The sequence below is a fragment of the Poecilia reticulata genome, chromosome 7 (assembly GCF_904066995.2).
Source record: "Poecilia reticulata chromosome 7, P_reticulata-male-v2, whole genome shotgun sequence".
Classification (NCBI taxonomy): Eukaryota; Metazoa; Chordata; class Actinopteri; order Cyprinodontiformes; family Poeciliidae; genus Poecilia; species Poecilia reticulata.
This window is the reverse complement of record NC_088836.1, coordinates 4,791,042-4,813,567: the sequence shown is the minus strand read 5'-3', so window position 1 is coordinate 4,813,567 and position 22,526 is coordinate 4,791,042. Positions and strand designations below refer to the sequence as shown.

The 22,526-nt window shown below is 38.7% G+C and overlaps 2 protein-coding genes across 7 annotated transcripts in view; both read left to right on the top strand.

The window, feature by feature from the left end:
* lamb2l (laminin, beta 2-like) overlaps positions 1-10,881 on the top strand; it is a 54,299-nt gene extending 43,418 nt beyond the window's left edge. For all 4 annotated transcript variants that reach the window (XM_081608636.1, XM_081608635.1, XM_081608638.1 and 1 more), the window contains 13 exons: positions 687-911; positions 2,238-2,452; positions 2,549-2,645; positions 3,309-3,681; positions 3,756-3,940; positions 5,554-5,801; positions 6,013-6,219; positions 6,373-6,517; positions 6,617-6,824; positions 7,715-7,856; positions 7,971-8,147; positions 8,549-8,711; positions 10,285-10,881. In XM_081608636.1, coding sequence (XP_081464762.1) covers positions 687-911; positions 2,238-2,452; positions 2,549-2,645; positions 3,309-3,681; positions 3,756-3,940; positions 5,554-5,801; positions 6,013-6,219; positions 6,373-6,517; positions 6,617-6,824; positions 7,715-7,856; positions 7,971-8,147; positions 8,549-8,711; positions 10,285-10,421 — 2,522 coding nt within the window. In that variant the 3' untranslated portion in view covers positions 10,422-10,881. The remainder of the gene's footprint in view (positions 1-686; positions 912-2,237; positions 2,453-2,548; positions 2,646-3,308; positions 3,682-3,755; positions 3,941-5,553; positions 5,802-6,012; positions 6,220-6,372; positions 6,518-6,616; positions 6,825-7,714; positions 7,857-7,970; positions 8,148-8,548; positions 8,712-10,284) is intronic.
* A 5,072-nt stretch (positions 10,882-15,953) lies between these two features.
* The window catches only part of lamb2 (laminin, beta 2 (laminin S)), a 48,594-nt gene continuing 42,021 nt past the window's right edge, over positions 15,954-22,526 (top strand). Inside the window, exons 1-2 of one of the 3 annotated variants that reach the window (XM_008412796.3) lie at positions 15,954-16,083; positions 16,414-16,487. In XM_008412796.3, the coding sequence (XP_008411018.2) occupies positions 16,457-16,487 (31 nt within the window). In that variant the 5' untranslated portion in view covers positions 15,954-16,083; positions 16,414-16,456. The remainder of the gene's footprint in view (positions 16,084-16,413; positions 16,488-22,526) is intronic. The other 2 variants (XM_008412798.3, XM_008412797.3) reach the window with 2 other exon arrangements.

The following is a 22,526-nucleotide window of genomic DNA, read 5'->3' as shown; positions in this document are numbered from 1 at the left end:
GCTTATCACGGGATCTTTTCAGAACTCAACCCCTGTGAAAAACGATGCTTTTTTTGCAAGTGAATGACTTCAGTTTGTATTCTCCCCAAAGCAGATGTGTTTTACTTTGCCATTCTGTTTCACTTCCTGTCTCATTCAAGACATTACCATCAAATTGCAGCGTAGCTTAAAACAAACCGCAGTCGCAGGGAGTGACTAGCGGTCTGTGAGGCCCCGCTAGCCACTTGATTTAATGTGTTTGAATTGCTGAGGAAATCATCTGACCCAATTTCCTTTGGATCGATTTCCAAGTCGGATCCTGTGTATTGTGGGTCTGATAGTTGCAATTAAACAATGTGTCATTTTCTTTCCATTTCACATTTCTGCTCTGCTTTGTGTTGATTTGTTACATTACACACCAATAAAATGCATTGAGGGTTTTGGTTTTGAAGTGACAAAACATTATTTTTGAGATATGCAAATAAAATCTTTAGGTTTTCTGAATTTGAATTTTGTGGCGTTATCAGCTGTTGGTATCTTCCCTGCAGTAGACAGCAGTCCGAAGTTAAAATAATTGATGTTAAAAATGATTTCAACATGGCAGAAATATCCCCGGAAGCTGGCTGTTAACTTTGCATATCATAAAAAACATTTTGTTGCTTTACTAAACATTAACCACCCGCCATGACCATCTATTCCCGTCCAAGGTCCTCGCTGTGATCAGTGTGCTCCAGGTTACTACGGCAACCCAGAGCAGCCCGGTGGACAGTGTCTCCGCTGTGAGTGCAATGATAACATCGACCCCCAGGATCCGGGGTCATGTGACCCCAGGACTGGGCAGTGCCTCAGGTGCCTGTACCACACGGACGGGCCGTCCTGTTCCCGGTGCGAGGAAGGATACTTCGGCAACGCTTTGATCAGGGACTGCAGACGTGAGTGATGAGATATGATAATGATAAAATTGATGCTGTTTCTTTAAAGTAGCATGTAATTTTTAGAAATTTTTTTTTTTTTTTTTTTTACTTATTTGCTCAAATGTCTCTAATTTTGTGAAGCTATGAGACAGATAATTTTTTAATAGATCAGTCTCCTCCTCCCAGTGCTGCTATTGCAATCTGCACAAATGCACCACTCTCGATCACAAGCTTGATTGACAGCGCCAAAACCCTCCTCCTGGCTCTGATTGGTTATTTCTGGCTCAGCGGTGTTTGTCTGCAGTTAGTATTGGGAGAACTGAGAGAAGGCAGAGGAGCGCTTTCTTTTTTCAGAGATATCTTGTACTATGCTAACAATAAAATGACAGTTTTAACAAATATATAAAAACATTAATTTTTAATAAAAGTTATATACTGCAACTTTAAGATTTTTTACCATGGTTTTAAGGAAGCTAAGTCTGTCTCTGGTTTTAAAGCAAATGGCCAGAGGTGAATTTTATTTTCAGTTTTAAAACACATAAGCAATCTGTATAGATATAGAGACTCCTGGATGCATAAAAGACTTTTTATGTGTAGGCGGTGGGTCTGTCGACAGAGGAGTTGTCAGCCAGTCAGAAGGCTATAGTCGGATTTCAGTTTCCTGAGCCACATATAGTTTAAACAAAGCACTTAGCACCACAATCCTGAACGATATGCTTAGACCTGGTAGATGGAAGTAAACACACATCCACTCCTACAACAAAGGCATAACTTAGCAAGAAGAATGTTAGCATATAAAAAATATTGAGCTAGATACCAGCTTCGATATGGTGATTAACAGTCAGTGACTTCTTATTACTGCTATCTAGGTTTTTTGCATCTTTCCACTGGTATTTAAAAAAATCATTTTTAGTGATGAACTCTAATTAAATATGCAACAATAAACATGTCACAGAAAATTTGATTTTCCTGTGGGATCGATAAAATATTTTTGAATGTAATTGAATACTTGGCTCTTTGTCATCATGCAAAGAAAACCGCCAAGATCACTGGCCATGTAGCCAGATTTCTGAATCTTTCTGAAACTTTCACATTTCCAAAATATCATCCAGTCAAAAGAACCATGTTGGCATAAATGGGAACAAAAAGAAACTCTCTCACACCCATACGTACACGCATACACTTACACGCGCACGCACGCACACACACACATACAGTTATGATCTCCTAAAAATATGTTTTCAAGTTAATTAAATTTATGCTTGCTCATTAAAATAACAGCCTGCCTCTGGAAAATACTAGACTCCAAGATCTTCTCCTTATCTATCCATTGCCTTTACCCAGGGTGCACCTGTGTGACTGCTGGAACTGTGGTGTCAGCATGCAGTGAGGGACAGTGTCTCTGTGACCACTACACCGGGGCCTGTCCTTGCAGGGGGTCTGTGATGGGCAACAACTGTGACCAGTGTGCCCCCAACCACTGGAATTACGGTCAGCCAGAAGGCTGCCAGCCGTGCAACTGTGACCAGCAACATTCTGAGGGGGATCGGTGCAACCTGGTGAGGAAGAGCAAAAGCATCTAAAAATAAAAAATTTTTAAATTGAAATGTTTGAAAAACCTCATGAGGGCATGCATGTTTCCATCACCTCTGCAGTTCACAGGCCAGTGTCCGTGTCGGCCCGGCTTCGGAGGACACCGGTGCACTGAGTGCCGAGAGCACCACTGGGGTGACCCACAAGTGGAATGTAGAGGTAAGTCAGAAAAACAGGAGGAGACATATATGGCACATCTACAGAGCTCATCATGTGAGCTGCTGCTCAACCCAGAGCTTTGACAAACGCTTAATGGGGAAACATTCCTGTGATGACGTGATGAAGACGGAGTGTTGGAAAGACCAGGAGCTTCTTAAAGAGATAGAAGCCCATTTACAAGTCTTTAAATTGCAAAGTCATCTTTTAAGTCATGTTTGGTATATATGGCATTTTCATAACAACTTGCGTTAACATGAACTGCATTTCAAATACAAACGTACACAAAGAACTGCGGGTGAGTGAGAGTCAGTAAGTAAGTAGCTTTAGTTGCCCACCTGAGGTCATCGATGCTCTATCCAGTCAGCTGGTGGATCTGTTCCATATCCCCCAATCAATCAAGACCTGCACCATAGAGAATATTTGCCTTTATTTAATTTCCTGGAGCACTATTTAACTCCTGAAAATGAAATAATGCTGCCCTTCCATTTTCTTTTATAAAAATTGACGCAATTTGGTGCATGCTCTTTGAAAAAATATGTGAAACGTTAAGTTTTCACCCTGAAAATGTTCATTGGAATTGGCCAGACGGAACAGCAACCGGTGCGCCGCTGATGAACTTAAAATACTTTCATTACCATCATATTTCTCTCTGCTTCCTTCCAGAGTGCAGCTGTCACCCGCTGGGCTCACAGACACACCAGTGTAACCGAGTGACGGGGCAGTGTGAGTGCAAGGACGGGATGGCGGGGGTCCGGTGCGATGAGTGCGCACGTGGCTTCACGGGCGTCTTCCCCAACTGTGTCCCCTGTCATCAGTGCTTCTATCAGGCGGATGATCACTTGTGCCAGATCAGAAGAGACTTGGAACACATCCAGTATGCCGTCCAGAAGATCCTGGAGAGCGGGATCACGCCCGGAGACGGAATCAACCACATCACGGAGCTTGAGCAGAAGCTGAACCAGGTACGAGACCTGATTGAAACGGGGGACACGGAACAGATCCACCAGCTGATTGGACAGAGCATCGATGACCTCAGGTGGGCAACTAAAGCTACTTATCTACTGACTCTCACTCACCTGCCTGTCTCTAAATGCTAAAAATGTGTTTCAGACCTGAGATCGTTCTCATTAATTCACGTCTGACGGGAATCGACAAAGACACAAACAACACTAAAGAGGCGGATGAGGTCTTGAGACGCACTCTGACTGACCTGGAGAAAGACTTGATGGATGTCAATGCTACGCTGGCTCTCAAACAGGAGCTGCTGGACAAGTACCTCACCTCAGGATTTTTAGGTATCGACTGGCAAATCTTAAAAGAAACATCACACGTCATGCCATCATTACATGTGTAATGATGGCAACCCCCTGGTAGTCATGTGTAATAGCCCCTAAAATATTACCATAAAACACTTTCAGTTTTATACAGGGGTGAAAGTAGTTTTAAATTCTTGGGGGTAAGTAAATAAATAAATAAATTCATATATATATATATATATATATATATATATATATATATATATATATATATAGTACCCCCTTACTTTCACCCCTGTTTTATAGCATACTTTACAGTGAAAATTAAGCACTTCTCATATTCTTCCTTTGTTTCACACCAACCCCAGTTAGTTTGTTAATCTGATCATTTATGTTTGATGGTTGGGATGTGAAAGGCTTCTCCTGCTATTCCTCTTTAACAGGCAGTTAACAGGTTAATGGGGTCTACTGGTTGCTTTGGAGACTTGATGCATCTAAAATGCTAAGAGCAAAGAGAGCTTTAGAGATTTATTCAGCTAGATTACCATCCTGCTTATTGGGTTTGGTAGCAAAACCCAAAACTGAATGGGTCTTTGTAACAGGCTGAGTGTAGATATGGAATAATATTTTCTGGTAGCTGCTTCCTGAATGATCAGTAGCACATGTCTGCTTTACTTGAGCCACATGTAAGCCTTTTGCATAAGCAATTAATCAATTAATGATCAATTTAAATTATATCCATTTTGTTTAAAGAGATATTATAATCCAATTCATTTATGGTTTTGGTTATATGTGGCTTTTATTTCCATTCTATTTACTGCCTTTATTGGTGTTTTATTTTGCATATTTAAATTATCTTCCAGTTCCAGTGTTAAGAGTTCTTTATGAAATTAAACTGTATTGGTGTTTCATGCCATTGCCAAAGAAACACTTGGTCATAAAATGATAATTTATTGTGATAATTACTGGGACCATTTCTCCTCCAACAAAAGTTATTGTGACCAAATGTTTTCTTGTCTTTCCCATTTTGAAGTGATTTGTAGACAATGGACTCATTTCATATTGATAGTGTAGAGAAACAGAAATACAAGTTTATAGAAAAAGTGATCAGTATAAATAAGTAAAACTACTATTTATACTATTTATTATCATTATCATTTTTATATTTATTTTATAAATAAATATTTAAAAAATGAGGAAAAAAGAAAGGAAACCAATTAATAAAACAATAAAATTTGAACGTAAATGTTAAAATGATAACATTGAAAATGCTAAACACATATTAATTTATGTCACAATGTGTAATCGAAGAGATTTGGGAAATTTTTTTTTAGTTTTTTTTGGATACAATATTTGGCACATGAATTATTTTATCAAGCCATTTATTTACTTCTATAGTTATTCCCAATTTTGGCAGTATCATTCTTCCATATGTGACTGGCAATGTTGTTAGCATTTGTTTCCTAACATGAAACATTTACCCCACTGCACTGAGATTAAATGTAGAGTTTTTCAAGTTTTCAATGTAAGAAATGTATTTCATCAACAAGATACGCTTCCTTATTCAAAATTACCTAAATGTTTTAGAAATAAATCATTCTCAAGTTAATATTGCTCATAGCTGGCACATCTTTGCTTCTGTTTTCCACCAGATCAGTTTGACAAAGTGAAGAAGTACTACCAAGTGTCACAGCAGGCTGAGGAGAGGTGCAACGCCTCGGTGTTGTTTCCTATCAGTCCAGTAGAACAATCCAAACAAACTCGAGGGATTACCGAGAAGATGCTGAACACCACAAAAGACCAGCTCCTCCAGAATCTAACTGCCCACAACAATTCATTAAATGAGCTGCATCAGAAGACCCAAAACCTCAGTGAGACGGTCCAACATCTCAGCCAAAAGGTAAACAGTGCACCACCTCAGAGTCACCAAAATAAAATCGATAACCATGTGTTGGTGAATTATTGTGTATGTTTCTGTAGCAGAATATTTTGCATACAGTTTTTAACTCAATTAAAACAAATATTAAGGTATATATTGCTTTAAATTTTGACATTAAGATGTGTTTTAATTTTGTAGTCAAACCTCTTTTAAATCTGATTTCTCTTTTAAGGTGTGTGGTGGTGCTAGTAATACCAGCCAAAATGGCAGCTGCTCTGACAACCCGTGTGGTTGCCATGACAATCAGGGTAACTTTGTTTGTGGAGGAGAGGGATGCGATGGGACAAAGAGTTCTTCTTTGACTGCACTGAAGGATGCCACAAACCTCACAGACAGTCTGAAAGCGGCCATGAAGGAGCTGCAGGGCGTCACAAAGAAGGTAGTGAAGCTTTCAGTAACCATCCTACCTACTGTTAGTACACAGGCTGGTGTATTTGATTGATTGATTGATTGATTGATTGATTGATTGATTGATTGATTGATTGATTGATTGATTGATTGATTGATTGATTGATTGATTCGTTGGGCCCAGCTTCAGGACATAGCTTCCCAGACTCAGGATGTGAAGAACCGGACGATGAATGCTCTGGAGAAAGCCCAGAAGAAGAAGGAATACTTTGAAAAAAGCAATAAAGACCTTAAAGACTTCATTAAGACCATCAAGGACTTCCTCACAGGTATGGGGATGGATGCTTTCAGGTCGAACTTTGATCTGATGCTCGTTACATTAACAAAGTATTTTCTTTTGGGGTCTGTCTGTTTGGGGTGCTGAGCAGAGGAGGGAGCAGATCCTGAGAGCATCCAGAAGGTAGCCCAGCAGGTCTTGGATATCAAGCTGCCGCTCAACAGGACCACTGTGGACAAACTGATCAACCAGATCAACAGCAGCATTGCCAATCTCACCAACGTTCAGAACATTATGAATCAAACTTCGCAGCTCATCCGCAATGCTCAAGACCTGATGAATAAAGCTAAAGAGGCAGAGTGAGTTGTACTTCCAGCATTGCATTTCCAGAAGATTCCAGTAGGCATTGTGACCCTGTCACTGTCCTCCTTTAGAAACACTCCTTTGTCATCTGGGACTTATCTTCTGCTTTAGCCATGTCAGCTTTCCTGAACGGCATCTATCTTTTGTTCCTTTATACCATATGTGTCAAACTCAAGGACTAAGGGTCAAATCTCACCTCTAGACTCCAGAGGGACACAAAGAGACTGTTGAAGATAGCAGTTGTGTGTTCAAATAATATTTTATGAATCAAATCAAAGCAGTTTTTTATCTGTATGCTGCCAAATTACATCAGTCATTCCCCTCAGTTTTTCTGTGACAATTTATTCAATGCTAACAGATCTCAACATTTTTTGTACTAATGCATAATTGTTAATTTATTGCAAATTTTCCCCCAAAATAGTAAAAAAAAAAAAAGGGTTCAAGTGATGCCAACTCTCACCTGCAGATGACAGTATTTCTTACATTGGCTACACTGCTTTCTCAGGCTACCTTGATGTCAAGTTATAGTCTGTGGTCACTATGGAGAGTAGCAGAAAATCACACTTACTGTGTTACATAAGCACAAATGTTGCAAATTCCTTGCAAATGTTTTTAAGTTACCACCACAAGATCTGTCATTTTAATTCCAAAAAAACAAACACAGAAACAATCAAGATATCATTTCGGGGACTGATCAGTGTGAAAATATGCTCAGTACTATTTAATTTTAAGAAAACTTATTGAATGCCGAGACAACTTTTTATTGATATTTTAACAGTTTGCTAATGGATTTTTAGAACATTCATAATCTGGGTGTGGCCCAAAATGCGGTTTAAGGATTTTAATAGTTTGATATCAAAAAGTTTTTTCTGTCATTCCTGTCCAGGAGACAAGCAGTGGGTGTGAGGGATCTTGTCAACAGCACCAAACAGGCTTTGAATGTCTCTGAGGTGGCCATCGACAAAGCAAAGGCAGCCCTGAAGGAGGCCCGGCACAACCTGAACAGCACCAAGAACTCCACTGATGAGGTACAGCAGGACTGATCTGTGCAGGCTCTTTTACCCACCCCTCTGTAAAGAGTTTTAACATGTCTCCTCATATTCTTTCATTTGTCTTCTCCATTGCGACAATTGGTAATGCAGGTGGAAAAGGGGTTGGCGCAGCTTGAGGATAAGCAGATGGACATCATGATGCTTCTAACCAATCTGTCCAAGGGGGTGGAAGCCCTAAAGAACAAGACGGAGATGAACAGACTAATGGCAAAGGACGCCATAAACCTGGCCAACAACGCCACTGACCAGGCATCCACACTGGTGCAGGTAAGTAAATAGGGAGTCAAGTATAGGTCCAGTTCACAGAGTAAATAAACGTTAATGTTGTGATTATATCATAAATGTGAAAAAATCTGTCCAACCAGAATGTTGCAATGTTTTTTGTGACTGTTGCTAAAATTACTAGTTTTTTGGAACCTTTTTCAAAAAGTTGCTATCAAAGTTGCAAAGATGTTTTTTTCATAGCATGGTCTTAAAAAAAAAGCTGATATTTCACCACATAATCTTCACAAAAAAGACAAGGTTTTTAAATGAATAGGTTGCTCTAAAAAGAAACAAACAATTCTGTAATATTGTCCACACACAAAGAGAGACACTTAGGGTGTGTTGTTTAATCAGAATAAAGTTTTCATGTTCACATTGAACTAATATCGTCTGTGCTCTGCCAGAAGCTAAATGTAACAGAGAAACGTTACCGTGAGCTGCAGTTGAAGATGGAGTCTCTTGGCAGCTCTGGAACTCTGAACAACATCCAACAGAAGGTCAAAGATATGACGGAGGAGGCAGAAGATCTCCTCAGTAAAGCCAATAATGGGATAAATGATCTTGACAGTGAGTATCTAGAACTTGGCAGCTGTCCTTTAAATTGGTGTACAGAAAATTCTGAAATCATCTTTATTTACAGATTTGTGCTTATAAAGATTACTACAGATTCTCTGACATTTTTTGTTCTGTCTTGCGCGCATGATAAAATTCCCCAATATGTCAAAAATAAATATGTTTAGAATTGTTATTCCTAAATGGTGGTCCAAATTGCTGAGCTGTCTTTTAATATGCTCATGGTAGTGCTGTGAAAAGTATGTACCCTGTAAAGAGTTCTTCTATTTTAGATTTTTCACACTTCAATGTTTTTGGTCAAACAACATTTTATAGCAGGCAAAATTGATGCAAGTACAACATATGATTTTCAAACTTTGATTTGATTTATTAGAGAGGAAACTATTCAAATCAATCTGGCCTCATGTGGAAAAGTAAGTGCGCCCTAAACCTAAAAACTGTTTGTGCCGACATTGGTGGGAACACTTTGTCATAAAAGGTTTGAGACAACTGGCAATGAGTCTTTATTTTTTCTTTCTACTGTTGAATTGTTCTAGCTCAGCCACAGTGGGAAGTTTAGCTACCTGAACTGTCGAGTTACTGCTTGTCAATCAAATTTGACTGGACTTTGACTTGGCCAATTTTTCTTTTAATGATCTGTTTAGATATACCTGTTGATGTCCTTCGGATCATCATTAAATTATGCTTTGGCTTAAGGTCTGGAACTGACGGATGGAGTTTATCCTTCAGGATTTTCTGAAAGACAACAGAGTTAATCTTTCTGTCAGTTAGGAAGAGATGTCTAGGTCTTGACAAAGGAGGCGTCACACTAACACCGCAATGCTTGACTTTTGCTGCTGTTTCTTATAAATGTCTCATGAACATTGACCTGTAGGTAAGTAAGGCCTGAGATACTGTTGTTCTGGGTTTGTTATGAGTAGCTGAGAGTCGGCGATGCTCTTGAAGTAATTTTGGAAGGTTCTACTCTCCTCCATATCTGTAAATAAATCATTGTACTCTTGTCTGTTGTTTCCACTAAATGGGTACTGCACAGATTTTTGTGTTTTGGTAGACTATTTTGTCTGTTTCTATTGTCAAAGATGCTCATACAACCAACCCGAACCTCACAATTTCTGGACAATGGTGCTGCACTGTTGGAGCAAAGCTTCTGATGTCGCACAACACAACCCATTGATTGGTTGACAGGAAAACATCACTTCTTGTGATAAACATTCACCACTTTTATCGTTACATTTTTATAATACCAGTAAGTGTTTGCTTGTGCGGCCCAACTGCTCAGTGACAGTCCAACTGATGGTTTAGTACTCTCCCGAATACCTCAAACCATAAAACTGCATACTGAACTGCACCAACCTGTGCTGTATCGCTCAATGGAAACGAGGCATTGAAACTGGAATCTACCAACATTATTTACTTTGAATTGTTCAAACATTGAAGCTCCAGCTGCTCATTGTGTTCTTTTTTATTCATCAATTCTTTTTCCATGCCTTTCTGCAGATGACCATATATGTGTCCTGCTGTCCAACTTGTTAAATACCAGTGTTTGTGGGTTTTTTTTTCTTTTCAGAAATAGGGGAATTATTGAAAAACAACGAGGAGCGGATGAAGAAGCAGCGTGAGGAGCTGGAGGGTCTGAAGCAAAACGCCACTGATGTGAGAGACCAAATTCAGGAAGAAGTGCGGAAATACAGTAGCTGCGTGTGATGATGTCACAATATTACAGTCTGATGCTGCAACTGGAAACAGGCAGACATCACCTTTAACAAAGAAAAGCTGCTCAGGAGCTACCTCCTATATGATCACTGGATTTCAAGTTTTACAGTCTACCTGTCAAAGTGTTATATCACATAAACAACCTTATTCATGTACTGAACTGTCCTTTCCTAGTTATCGCCTATACAGTGTTTGATATTTGTATTTAAGCTATTTCAACAAGCAGATTACTTATGGTGGTCATTTACTTCACTGTACAGACCACAGACAGCGACTTTCTCCAATTCATGTTTAATAAACTTCACAAATATCTCAAATATGTTATCGGAAAGTTATTTTCACCAAATGTATCAGAACATTACATTTAACAAACATGAGAAAAGCTTTGTATGAAACTGAATTTGATGTTTTCTGTTTAAAAATATAATAAAACATTTTTTTTTGCTCATAAGATATTTCATCTGAGATGTATTTGGGCAGATGAATAAATTTGATCTAGCAAAATAAACAAGTCTCTCCCTGTTATAATGGAGTGTCTTGCATTTTGAGGTTGTAGAGATGTATATGTCTTACCATTAAGGGGCGCCCTAACCTTTAAAAAGCATATACCTCGGTTTCAGTTTGTCATCAGTCTTTTTTATTGGCTTCAGTAAGAATGGTCAAACTGGGAAGAGGGTTATGAGTGCGAGGGAACACCTGCGGCAAAGTTCATCCGGCTGCGTCTTCCTTCACTCCCTTTGAGTTTTTAGCAATAATAAAAAAAAGTATTTTATTTGTAGAAGCCTTTTTCGGCACTCAAGGACACCTTAAATATACATAAAATCAATTAAAAGATATAACAATAAATAATAAAATCACTTGAACAGAAAGAGCAAAAGGCATTAGATAGAATAAGCAGTTGTAAACAAATGTGTTTGAGTTGTGATTTGAAACGGGGGAGGGAATCGATTGGGTTAGTAATAAATTCCAGCGACGATGAGGAATGTTTACACAATATTTATAATTGTGATTTTTTTAAAAAATAACAATGTGGGTTTTTTTAAGTAAAAATTTCTATTTCATCTCAAAACATGAACATCCAGTTTGTTCTCTTCAGAAGGTGAAATTATTAGGCACTTTGAAATGATACCAGTGTCTGTATTTATTTACTGTGTGAACTGAAACGTGTTTAAAGATTTTATCACATTGTAAATAACTGGAATAATATTGAGTCAGTTTTTAAGAACTGCTTCACGTCTATGTTGCTGACTCAATAGTTCTTGTTTCTTGATCCTGAAGAGAGCTTGCGACTGTTACTAAAACAGGAATACATGTCAGAAATATTTAACTGTACATTCTTAGTTGCATATTATTCTCACCTCAACCAGACTGTAAAGGGCAGTCAAAGTTTAAAAATAATGTCATATAGTTGTCAACTTTTTATTTTATCAAGGTTTTGCTCTTTATCAAAAATAACACGGATATCAAGAGGACTGGGAGTTGGATAGAGAGTATATCTTTTTGTTAGAGGTTTTGGGGTTATTCAGCCTCCACGATAAGCATGTGTGTGCGTGTGTGTGTGTGCGTGCGTGCGTGCGTGTGTGTGTGTGTGTGTGTGTGTGTGTGTGTGTGTGTGTGTGTGTGTGTGTGTGTATGAGAGAGAGAGAGAGTGCAGTAACACACTTCAAGAAAACCTAGAGTTAATTACTGACATTGACCTCTGCTTGTTTTTTTTTTTTATAATTGACAGAGGCAGCCTTGAAGCAGACGTAGCTTCTCACTCGTCACCTCGTTCATTGCCTTATTATTCTCAGTCTGTGCTTTTCTCTCTAAGTTTTAACAAAGAGAGGCTGTCCTCGAGCTGCACGGGGAATGTGTAACATGACAGAGGGCTTTGTTTTTAAGCTCAAACACCTGCACTCGTTAGACAGAGCTACAACTCTATGGAAAGGCTGCAGAATCATCTGTGACCTGGAATTCTTTGAATAAAAAGTTAGCTGCCACCTCATCAACTGAGAAAAAAAAATCATGTTCTAAATGCCGACATGCTGACAAACAGGACTAGTAGAACAGGACTTGGACTTTGATGTGTACATATCAGAAAACTATTAAAAAAAATAAAAAAAAAAGGAAAATGGGAAAATGCAATTTAAGTTTTGTTTATTTTTACTTAGAATATTTTCTAACTTTAAGTTAAAAATAGTTTGTAAAAGTCGAGGTTTCTTACCAACCCAGTCCTTAAAATCCAATATGGCTGCCTTGCGTTTAATAGCTGTAGGTGCCGGTCCGTCTACTTTTACACTTTTTTATGTTACTTAATACCCCACATAAGGGTGACTACTTTTAGCAACACAACCCAGCAGCTCAGTTGCAAAACACTAAAGGCAACAGTTCTATAAAGGTATAGAGCTGTTACTGCCACAAATGACTAGGACATAAACTGTCATGAGTGCAAATCCTACATTCAACATGTATATCTCTGTGGTTTAAATGTACTTTGGAGAATATTTAGTGTTTATTCTTGAATGAAAGGTTTGAGATGGAGTTTTCTATAATCTTGCAAATCATCTGCCTCAGAACAGAAATGAGGTGTTTGTAGCAAACCTGCTTGTGATGTACGTTGTGGGTAAGTGGATGTGCAGAACACAGGGTAAGGATTTATTCCTGCAGCTGTCTCTATGCTTTAAATTGCATTGCAGCTATGCTGAATTTGAGTTTGGGGTGGGTTGGGGAACTTTAACTTTTCAACTATGAATTCTGACTTTACGAGTGGTTCTATTTAACTTCTGCAAATTCTGATTCAGAGAAAAAAAATGCAGCGGGCCAATACAGGAGATTTCTGCAGATGTTCTCTGTTGCAAGATTAAAGAAAACTCCATAGAAAACTTTCTTTTCTATGAAAGCTGTCTAGTCTTTCTTTAATACAACTCGTGTCATCCACCTGAAAGACCAGTCTACGGTTCAGAGTGAGAGGGCAAACGGAGCATCTGAGACCTGAGCGTGCTCGTGGTTTGCTCATTGAGGACAATCAAAGGGAATTTAATCCATCCAGCAGGGAGCGCGCATTCCTGCTCCAGGACACATGCATGGGATGGCTGGAAAACATGTGATGGGACTTTATAGCAAAATAAATCACAACCAGAATGAATTCATTCATTCTTTTGTTAAATAAATAGGTTGCCTGATTCTTTTGTAAATATTTCCCTAGTCTTCAGGACTAACCATAGTATAATACTAAGAAAGTATTTCCTACCTGACAGATTTGTTCTGTTTTTGTGTGGTGAGTCTGTTACATGACTGTGGAGGAATTATGGGCCACTCTGCTTTGCAGAATTGTGTTCATCTCATCCACATTGCCAAAAGAACTTAATCATATTTAAGACCAGACTTTGACAAGGCCACTTCAAAGTGTGCTTTGGATCACCGTCCTGTTGATTAACTCAAACAAGCTTTAATTTAATGTCATTAACTTATTTCCAGATATTACATCATATTCTTCTGCTGGAGAGCAGAATTCATGGTTTCATCATTTTTAACAAATTGTCCCGGTCCTTCAGTAGCAAGGCACCCCTTACCATCACGGGTTTGACTAAGGGTAATGGCATTAGTCATCATGGTATGATAATGGTATGATATTTTTTCATAAATTATGAGTTAGTTTTAGAAGATGTTGCAGGAAATAAGCCTTCCCAGATGTTTCTACTTCATCTCATCAATCCACAAAACGTTTTCCCAGAGCTGGACCTTTGTGCTCTTTTTCATCAGCAGTGGCTTTTATCTTGGAGCTCTCTGAGCTAATATCACTGTTGATATGATTAACATTGACCTGCAGTGATGTAGATGTTGTTCCAGGTTACTCCGGATGACTTTTTGAAGCATTCTTGGAGTAATGTTGGTAGGCCAGTCATGCAAGTTATCCACACGTACTCCATTTGTGGCTGATCACTCTCACTTTTGATTGCTGGAATTCCACAGTCTTTGAAATGATTGATGGATACAATTACTTTTTTTTTACGTCTGTGTTTGAATTTCTTTTGATTAGGGGAAGAAGAGCTCCATTTTGAGATCTTTTAGCCTACTTCATGTTGAACTGATTTCCTCTGAATACTTGCACACCAAGCAAGCACCAAAAAAATTAGGAAGACTCATAAGACAGGATATTAAAAAAAATAAAATTCCAGACAACCTTTGCCAAATGTCAAAATGAAACTCCATTACACGTTCAGCAAATATTGTCTATGGAAGTTCAGCGAACATTAGCTGGATGTTAGCTAGATGAACGTTTTATGAAGTTTCATTTTGACATTGGCTGAACGTTGTCTGCAGAAGTTCACTGAACGTCGATGGAGACATTTGAGGGCTGTTGTCTGAACGTTCGGATGGAATTCTACTTTTACGCTTTTAAACCCCACAAACAAACAAACAAACAAACAAACAAACAAACAAACAAACAAACAACTAGCTACTTCTATGCTTCAAATAGTTTGTGTTTGGCTTAGTAAAACACTAAATTAAGCCAAACCGTTGGTTGGATTTAGGTAAGGACTTTGGACCCTTATGACTCGTAAATATGTTATGAGTCATATTTACTCTTAAAAAATATGTTACGAGTTATCTAAAGAGTCCTCCTAATTCTGATGGGCCTTTTGGTTGTTTCTGCAAATGACAATTTCCCTGCATTGCCCTTTAGGTTAAAAAGTTGCCTTGCTAGTTTTTCAGTTGTACCACACTCTTCATTTTCAGATAATAAACTGATCAGTACTCCATCTGATATTCATAGCTTGGGAGACTGATTTACTAACTAAAGCTGCTTCAAACTGCTCCACTACTTTAGACCTGATTTTGTCTCACTGGACTTCTGAATGACCTTTGTTTCATTGATTCTTATTTGGGAGTATCAGGTGTAAGTGCCAAAATCAATTATTCGAAGAGAAAATAATAGAACCTTCCCTCCATCCAGGACTTTTATAGAAAGGTGTCAGGAAAAGGGTGGCTAAAATCTTTGCAGAACCTGCATATCGTGGACACAAACTGTTTAGACTTTTACCTTCAGGTTGAGGCTACAGAGAACTATTTGCTAAAAACCATGCAGTCTCCACAGAGACGGTTTCTTCCTCCAAGTGTCTCTGATGAACAGACAGATTGATACCATGCATATTTTCACTAATTTGACATTTTGTAAAAACGCCATACATCTACATATTGACAGAAAAAACTTCGATTAAATGTTTTCACTCAGTGCAAAGTGGAACCAAAGTCAAATTCCTCGTTTTTGTGCATAAGGTTTGCTAAATACAAATGCACACGTACATTTCTGAAATTTGTTGAAAAGAAATGTAAAGGACACAGAGAACACAAAGCATTTTACTTTAAACTATTATGAAAAACATTAAATACATCAAAGAACTGACTTAACCCCAAGTCCACTCACCGTGACTCCGTGACTCTGCTTCCATTGTGTCTTCTATCGTGTCATCTTCTAACACCCACTCCACCCCCTTGCACCCATAGGACCTCCCTTATTACCTGGCCACTCCACTCCGCTCCGCCAGAGTCCAGCTCCGGGGTTTCCAACAGAGAGGCGCAGGAGCTGAGGGCTCCCTCACCACGGAGCTCCGCAACAAGTGCTCCGAGGGGAAACAGAACTGCGAACATCTGAAACCGGACAAACACGGTGAGTTCACTTTCGCCCTTGTGTTTGCTAACATTTAGAGACACATTGTACACAGTCTGTTGCTCATTTGTTTTAAATGGTGCGCTTATGGAAGTGAGTACTTATAAACACTGAATCTCCAAAGTTTGAGCTGAAGAAATAAAAAAAAAACTAAATTAATAGAATGTCTCCCTGTGACATATAGAGTTCATTAAAGAAAGGCAATCGAAGCCAAACTCCTTCATAAAGTTGTGTTCTTCGTGAAATAAACAAATGTATAATGTAAACCATTAAAGCGCTCCAAGAGCGGTGATATTCATTGCCTTGAACCCAAATTGTTGCCTTTCCCAGGCAGGCAGGCAGGCGGGCAGCCCCGGTGGATGAGCGCTCAGAGATGCAAGCCGCGCTGTTAATGCTCCTCTGCGGTAAGTAGACCGCACACTGAGCTTTGAAGTCGGTCTCTGCTGCAGAACAAATCCTCAGAAGTGATCCAGTGAACGGGATCTCCACGTCACGGGGTTTTCTTTGATTAGTCTCTGGAAAATATGGAGCATATATGTCAGATTAGAGATGGTAGACGCCTTAATGTTGCGGCTTTGCTCATCTGAGAGGTGTTCCAGCGTGATCTCCTGAAGTTGTGTGGAAGGCCTAACTTCTCTTTCAGTTTCATTCATTTCTAAGTCATTTCTTATTGTCCTCACCTGTTATTCCTGAAAGACGTACAAGAGTTGTGACAGATCCCAAGCTCCCACCCGGTTGGCTGCTGCGTCTTTCTGAACACAGATAAGATTGCAGATGTTTCTTTTTTAGGGCCTCTGGTGCCCCAGGGTCTCCGAGGTCACCCCCTGTTCTGTCTCTCTGCATCTCTGTGGGAGGTGTCACCCTGTTTATGGTCCTCCTAAAACAGGCCAGCTGAATCCGCAAATAGAGGCACTAACTTCACACCTATGATCGTCATCAAGCTTTTCAGACTGTGTTTGTGTTTGGTATTTTAAGTGATCGAGGTTGTTAAAGTAAAGGCGTAAAGTGGTGACAATGCAGTATTTCTTTTATTATGCAGTGCCTTGCAGAAGTATTCATACCACTTCAGATTTCTCAGATTTTGTCTCATTGCAGCTACACCAAATTTTTTTAGGTACCGAAAACCAAAAAGTGTCTTGAGGTCAATAATTTCTGACCTGAGACAGAAATCATTGCTCATTCTTACATACTGAGAAATAGCCAAGGTGCAGTCAAATCTGTCTCCTCTGATACAAGCACCTTCTTCTCCATGTTTGTTGCATCTTTTACATGACTTGGGACAAACTGCAAACATCCACAGTCCAGATGTACTGTGCATGACTATTGCTTTTTCTTTCTGAGCTATAGACCTCATGTTTACATGTACCATGTTTCCGCTGAGCTGTACGGCATGGGTCAGTGTGGTTGGGTACGCTACTTTGCCTGTTTCCATTGTAAAACCAGTGGTGAAAGTAAGGGGGTACAGCAGGGTACTGCATACCCCTAAAAGATTTAGCGGGAGTACGCAGTACCCTCAAGAGAGGAGCGTCTCTCTGCTGTAAAAAATATCAATGGGTTCACTGTGCAGCAGTGAATTCACCCACTAATCAGCCGTGACTGATTCGTTTTTCAAGAACAATCTAAAACAGACTTAATCAGTTAATAAATAGCTTTTTTTTCTCATTTCATATTATTTCTGAACTGTTCGTGCTTTGCTAGATCAGGGGCGCAATATGTCGATCGTGGAAGGTTTTGAATCGATCTCGACATTAGGAGACAAACTGAACGCCGCCAGGAGGCTGAAACCAGCACGTCCTCCTCTGACTCCTTATCAAAAATAATTTTATTAAAGAACAACAACAACAAAAAAACATAACGTGCTCAAATTAATGACCCAACAACAATAATAATCTCAGTGATTATTGTTTCAACAAGGTGTTGCGCAATTCTGTGCGTTTCGGTTCCATTATCAAAATAACAGAGCAGGAGTTTAAAATTAACTAATCAACTACCGCTGTGTTCAGGGGAGCGCTTATAATCGCATAATAAATATCAAGCCTGCAAACCTAATATTGTAACGGACTGGTTGTTATGTTTTTAACAATTGAATTATGACAATATGAATTTTAGAAAGTTACTGTGCTGACAGATGTGCTGTCATCTGGTTCTCTTTTATGGTGCCTCATTCCAGCAGTTATTAGATGAGAAGTAGGCTAGCTTGGAGTAACCAGCTAACCTGACAGTTCTGTTTTTTGACTGTCGGAGGAAACCAGAGTCACAAAACCCAGAGTACGCAGAAAGAATCCATGCGTGAACAGGGAGAAGATGCATAGTCCATATGTACCCAGGACTTTCTTGATGCAAAGTAACCATGTCACATTATATAATAACATAATGGTATTTTTCTTTTAATAAGCATGCAGTGTACAAAGCAATTAAACATTCATGAGGTTCAATAGATAAATGCACTTGATAAATGTTGAAAGATCAGTTCTACAGATAACTGTGATATTCATCTAAAACTACAGGTGTGCTTGTGCAAGTATTTAAAAAAAACCTTGATGAAAAAGTGAAATGAAAGTTAAGTAGAAGAAAAAGGAAAACCTTGGTCGTCGCTGGTGTGTATCAGAGCTGCAAATTGAAAGTGTTGTGTGCTGTCAGGTCAGTGTTAAGAAACTGTCCATTCAAACTGACACTTCAGGAGGACGAGCTGTGGGGTCAAGGGGCAGCCTTAAACCCCCGGGTTAGAGAGCGGGTTAATTGGATGTGCACAAATGAATAGATGTCAGTTTGTTTGTGTGTGTGTTTGATGAAAGAGGAGAAACACTCAGAGACCGAGCCTGACGACAATGACAAATAATTCAGCCATGCTCCACTTTTCCTTTTCACCTTTTTCTGTTTCTCTCTGAGAGGTAGAAATTTCACTGAAAAGAAGTTTTCATTAATGAAAAACATAAAAGTTTTTTTTTTTTTTATGTCAACAGTAACCTTAACAGCGTTGCTTTTTCTTGATTATGCTTCATTCATTGGGTTTGCTTTCTAACCTAAAGTGCCTGCTCAGTTTATTACCTCCCTTTCAGGTACATACATATCTGCAACTGTGTGTTTAGGATTGTTCTTTTTCTTTACACCAGACAGCCTCCTTAGAAATGTGTGTGTGGCCAGGTAAGAGAGGGTTAGGCAGCGGGAGCTTGACTCCTTTGCAAGCGTCAGCCTCCGGAAATGTGCGGATACCAGAACAATGGTTCGGTAAAGCCTAGTAGCTTGCAACACTAGAAACAAATAGGGAGGCAGAGGGAGGGGGAAAGAGAGAGAGAGACGGTGAAAAACATAGAAAAGGTGGGGGCAGTAGTGGTAGGATAGAGTCAGGACAAAGAGGAAAAAAAGAAACAGACTTTGGAGAAAGAAGAAAGACGGGGTGAGAGAGCTGGTATATGAAACTACGGTGAGTTAGGTTTCTCCGTCCTGTTGATGGGCTTTTCTGGATTAAAACAGGAGGTGGAGATAAAAAAAGGCAGAGGAGGAGGACTGGTGGGGGCAGGATGAAGGGAGCTGGTTTCATTAAAAACAATGGAAAGGCTGGCACAGTGGTAAACTGGACTGCAGTCGCCAGTGTACACCAGAACAATCTTTATGCTCCCTTTCTTATTTAAACCCTTTTCTCATTGATAAGAGAAAAAATGTTTCAGGCTTGTCTGCTTAATGGATGGTAGTGATTTGGCAGACTAGCATCTTATCAATAACCACAGGATGCATCTTTCCATGTGGTTGTTTAAGAAAGGAGAAATGATTGATAGTATCGTTTGAGATTAAATAACTTGACAGCTCACAGATGATCATCCATCCAGTAATTATCCATTCGTACCAGTTTGCTTGGTGACAACGTTGTTTTTGGGCCAGGCCGTGGATCTAGGTACCTACAGGCTGTGCACACTTTTTTTTGATCTTATGAATCTACATTTTTCCCACTAATTATTTACAATCATGTTCATTTCCTTCCTTTGTGTCACTTTACCTGCTTTGTATGCTGCTCACATACCAACTATGTAAGTAAAAGTTGCACAAAGTGCAGCTGAAGCGCTTGACTTGACTTTTATGACTTTCAAATCAAAGAGTGAAGTACGAGACTTGAAACAACTAAATAAATAAAGTTTATAATTGTCAGACCACAATTATCTGGGATGTTACGATTATAAATTTATGTTTGACATACCATAGCCACACCCTGCAAAGTTACCCAGCCATACAAGCCATACAGACACAACCATATCCCTCGCACACATTCAGGAGATCACCTCAGATGAAAAAGAATAGATTTTAAAACTCTTTATCCCAGCTCCTAAAAAATATTTTTCCAGCTCTGTAGTTTCTGAACATTGTTATTCATAAGATTCAAATCTCTTACTTCACCTGTAAACAGAAATTGTTACTATATGCTCATCCAGAAGCAGTGAATGATGCAAGTCAGTGACTCCATGCAATTTGCTGTTTAGACAGACAACCTTTTAACCCAAATAACCTAAATTTTGTTCATTGTTAACTAGATAACTAGATTCTTCTTATGTTATTTTTTCTTAAAAAGAAAAAGTCAAAATAAATGGTGGCTGTACAACACACTTGTCTGAATTTTCCATGTGCAGGCTGACATCAGTTTGAAATATGGAGACCTAAAGAATGTATTGCTTAAAAAAGTCCAAATCTTTCAAAATGAAACCTTCTTCAAAAGCAGAAAATTTGATTAATTGATAAATATTGGTTCTACAAACTATTGGATTTGATTTCAGCAAATGCCTCTTCTTAAATGAACCTGCTATTACATTAGGTATAATCCAATTATTTTTAGTAAAAGAAAAGAAAAAGAAAAGCTCATCACAAAAATCAGTATTTGTTATAAGATAAAATCCTATTTTTTTTCTATTAGGCTTATAGAAAAAAATATTGGTCATAACATTTTTGCCTTTATTATTTAATACTCTTTATTTAGAAACCAGAAATGTTTCATAACGTGATTAGTTGACCATTTAACTTCAGAACAAACTGTTGAACTTCACAGCTAACACAATTATTTTTAATCTATTCCCCTTAAAAACAGATTCTCCTCCTGCTCCCCAGAAGGATAGTAAGAGTATGTATACAGAGAAACAGAGACATATATACTTTTCACCTTTTTAAATTTTAAATGTGTAAGTTTTGATTTGTTTTCTTTTATATTATGGCAATGAGTCACAGCTGTGGTCTGCTAGATTGCTGTGTTTAATGCATCTTGTTTAAAAAGTCCCAGATGGTGCAGTGTGTCAGGTTAAGAGAGAATGAAGGAAGGTGAGTGAAAGGAGCAAATGATATAAAGGACAATGTCAAAGGAAAGGAGAGAGGACCTAAGGTTATTTTCTATGCGTTCAATAAATTAATGCCTGTTGTTGAAGAGTCGCACAGTTCGAAAGCCTTAATTTCTTGAATGCACGACATTTAACATTAGAATATTACATTAGACAAATAAAAAACTATTTCTAAAAACAGAAATGTGTGCTTAATGAAAAGTGTGTTTAATGCCTGCCTAAATGTTATTTTCAAAAGGTACTTTTAATCTGACAAATAAACCTCATCACGTATATTGTAATTTATTGAATATGAATATCTAAATCAAAATGAAACTTTAAGCTGTTTTTTTGTTTTTTTACAATGATGCCTTATTTTGTGTTTATGACTTAAAAAGTAGATTATGTGTCATGCACATTTTTCTGTTGATCCAACAAATCAGGCAGAGAAACTGTTGCAGCTCCCGTTCTTCACGCTTGACTTTAATTAAGTAAACCGCAACTTTACATCTCCTTTCTTGTCTTAATGTTTCAAGCTAACACATATACTTGCTCCTAAATGAAGCAGCTTTCTTGTTGCATTGAGACAATTCTTGTTCATTCTTAGAACTCGTCCAGCCAGTAACCTGTCTAGACTTTAATAGATACATGGAGGGAAACCAGAAACAATTCTCTTCTCTCAGGGTTTACACAGGGTCATTACCAGTTCAAACCTTTTGTTTAAAAAATCACTTCCCATGGTACTCCCTGGTGTAGTCTCAATCATTTCCAAGCCTGCTGACCTCTGCCCTCGGCTACTCAGAGGAAAGTGGTCCATTATACAGATGTGGCAAATTCATCATTTAACAACTAGATGCAACACAACAATTATCCTGCACACTTAATAGTTCTACATACACACAGGAAGACAGAAGGCACAGCAGAAATACACATCCATAATTGTTTGTAGTTAAACGCATTCAACTGTTGCATAAATTCTTTAAAAAGGGCACTTGGGACGCTATGCACATGCCATGCCTCAGTCCTGTGTGTGCTGTGGTTTCCTCTATGTGTAGGCAGACCTTCTTTATCAGAGGTTCTGATTAGAAGCTACAGCACACAGGACTGTACTCCCATCAGAGGTCTAGGACTCCCTGCACAGCTGCTGAG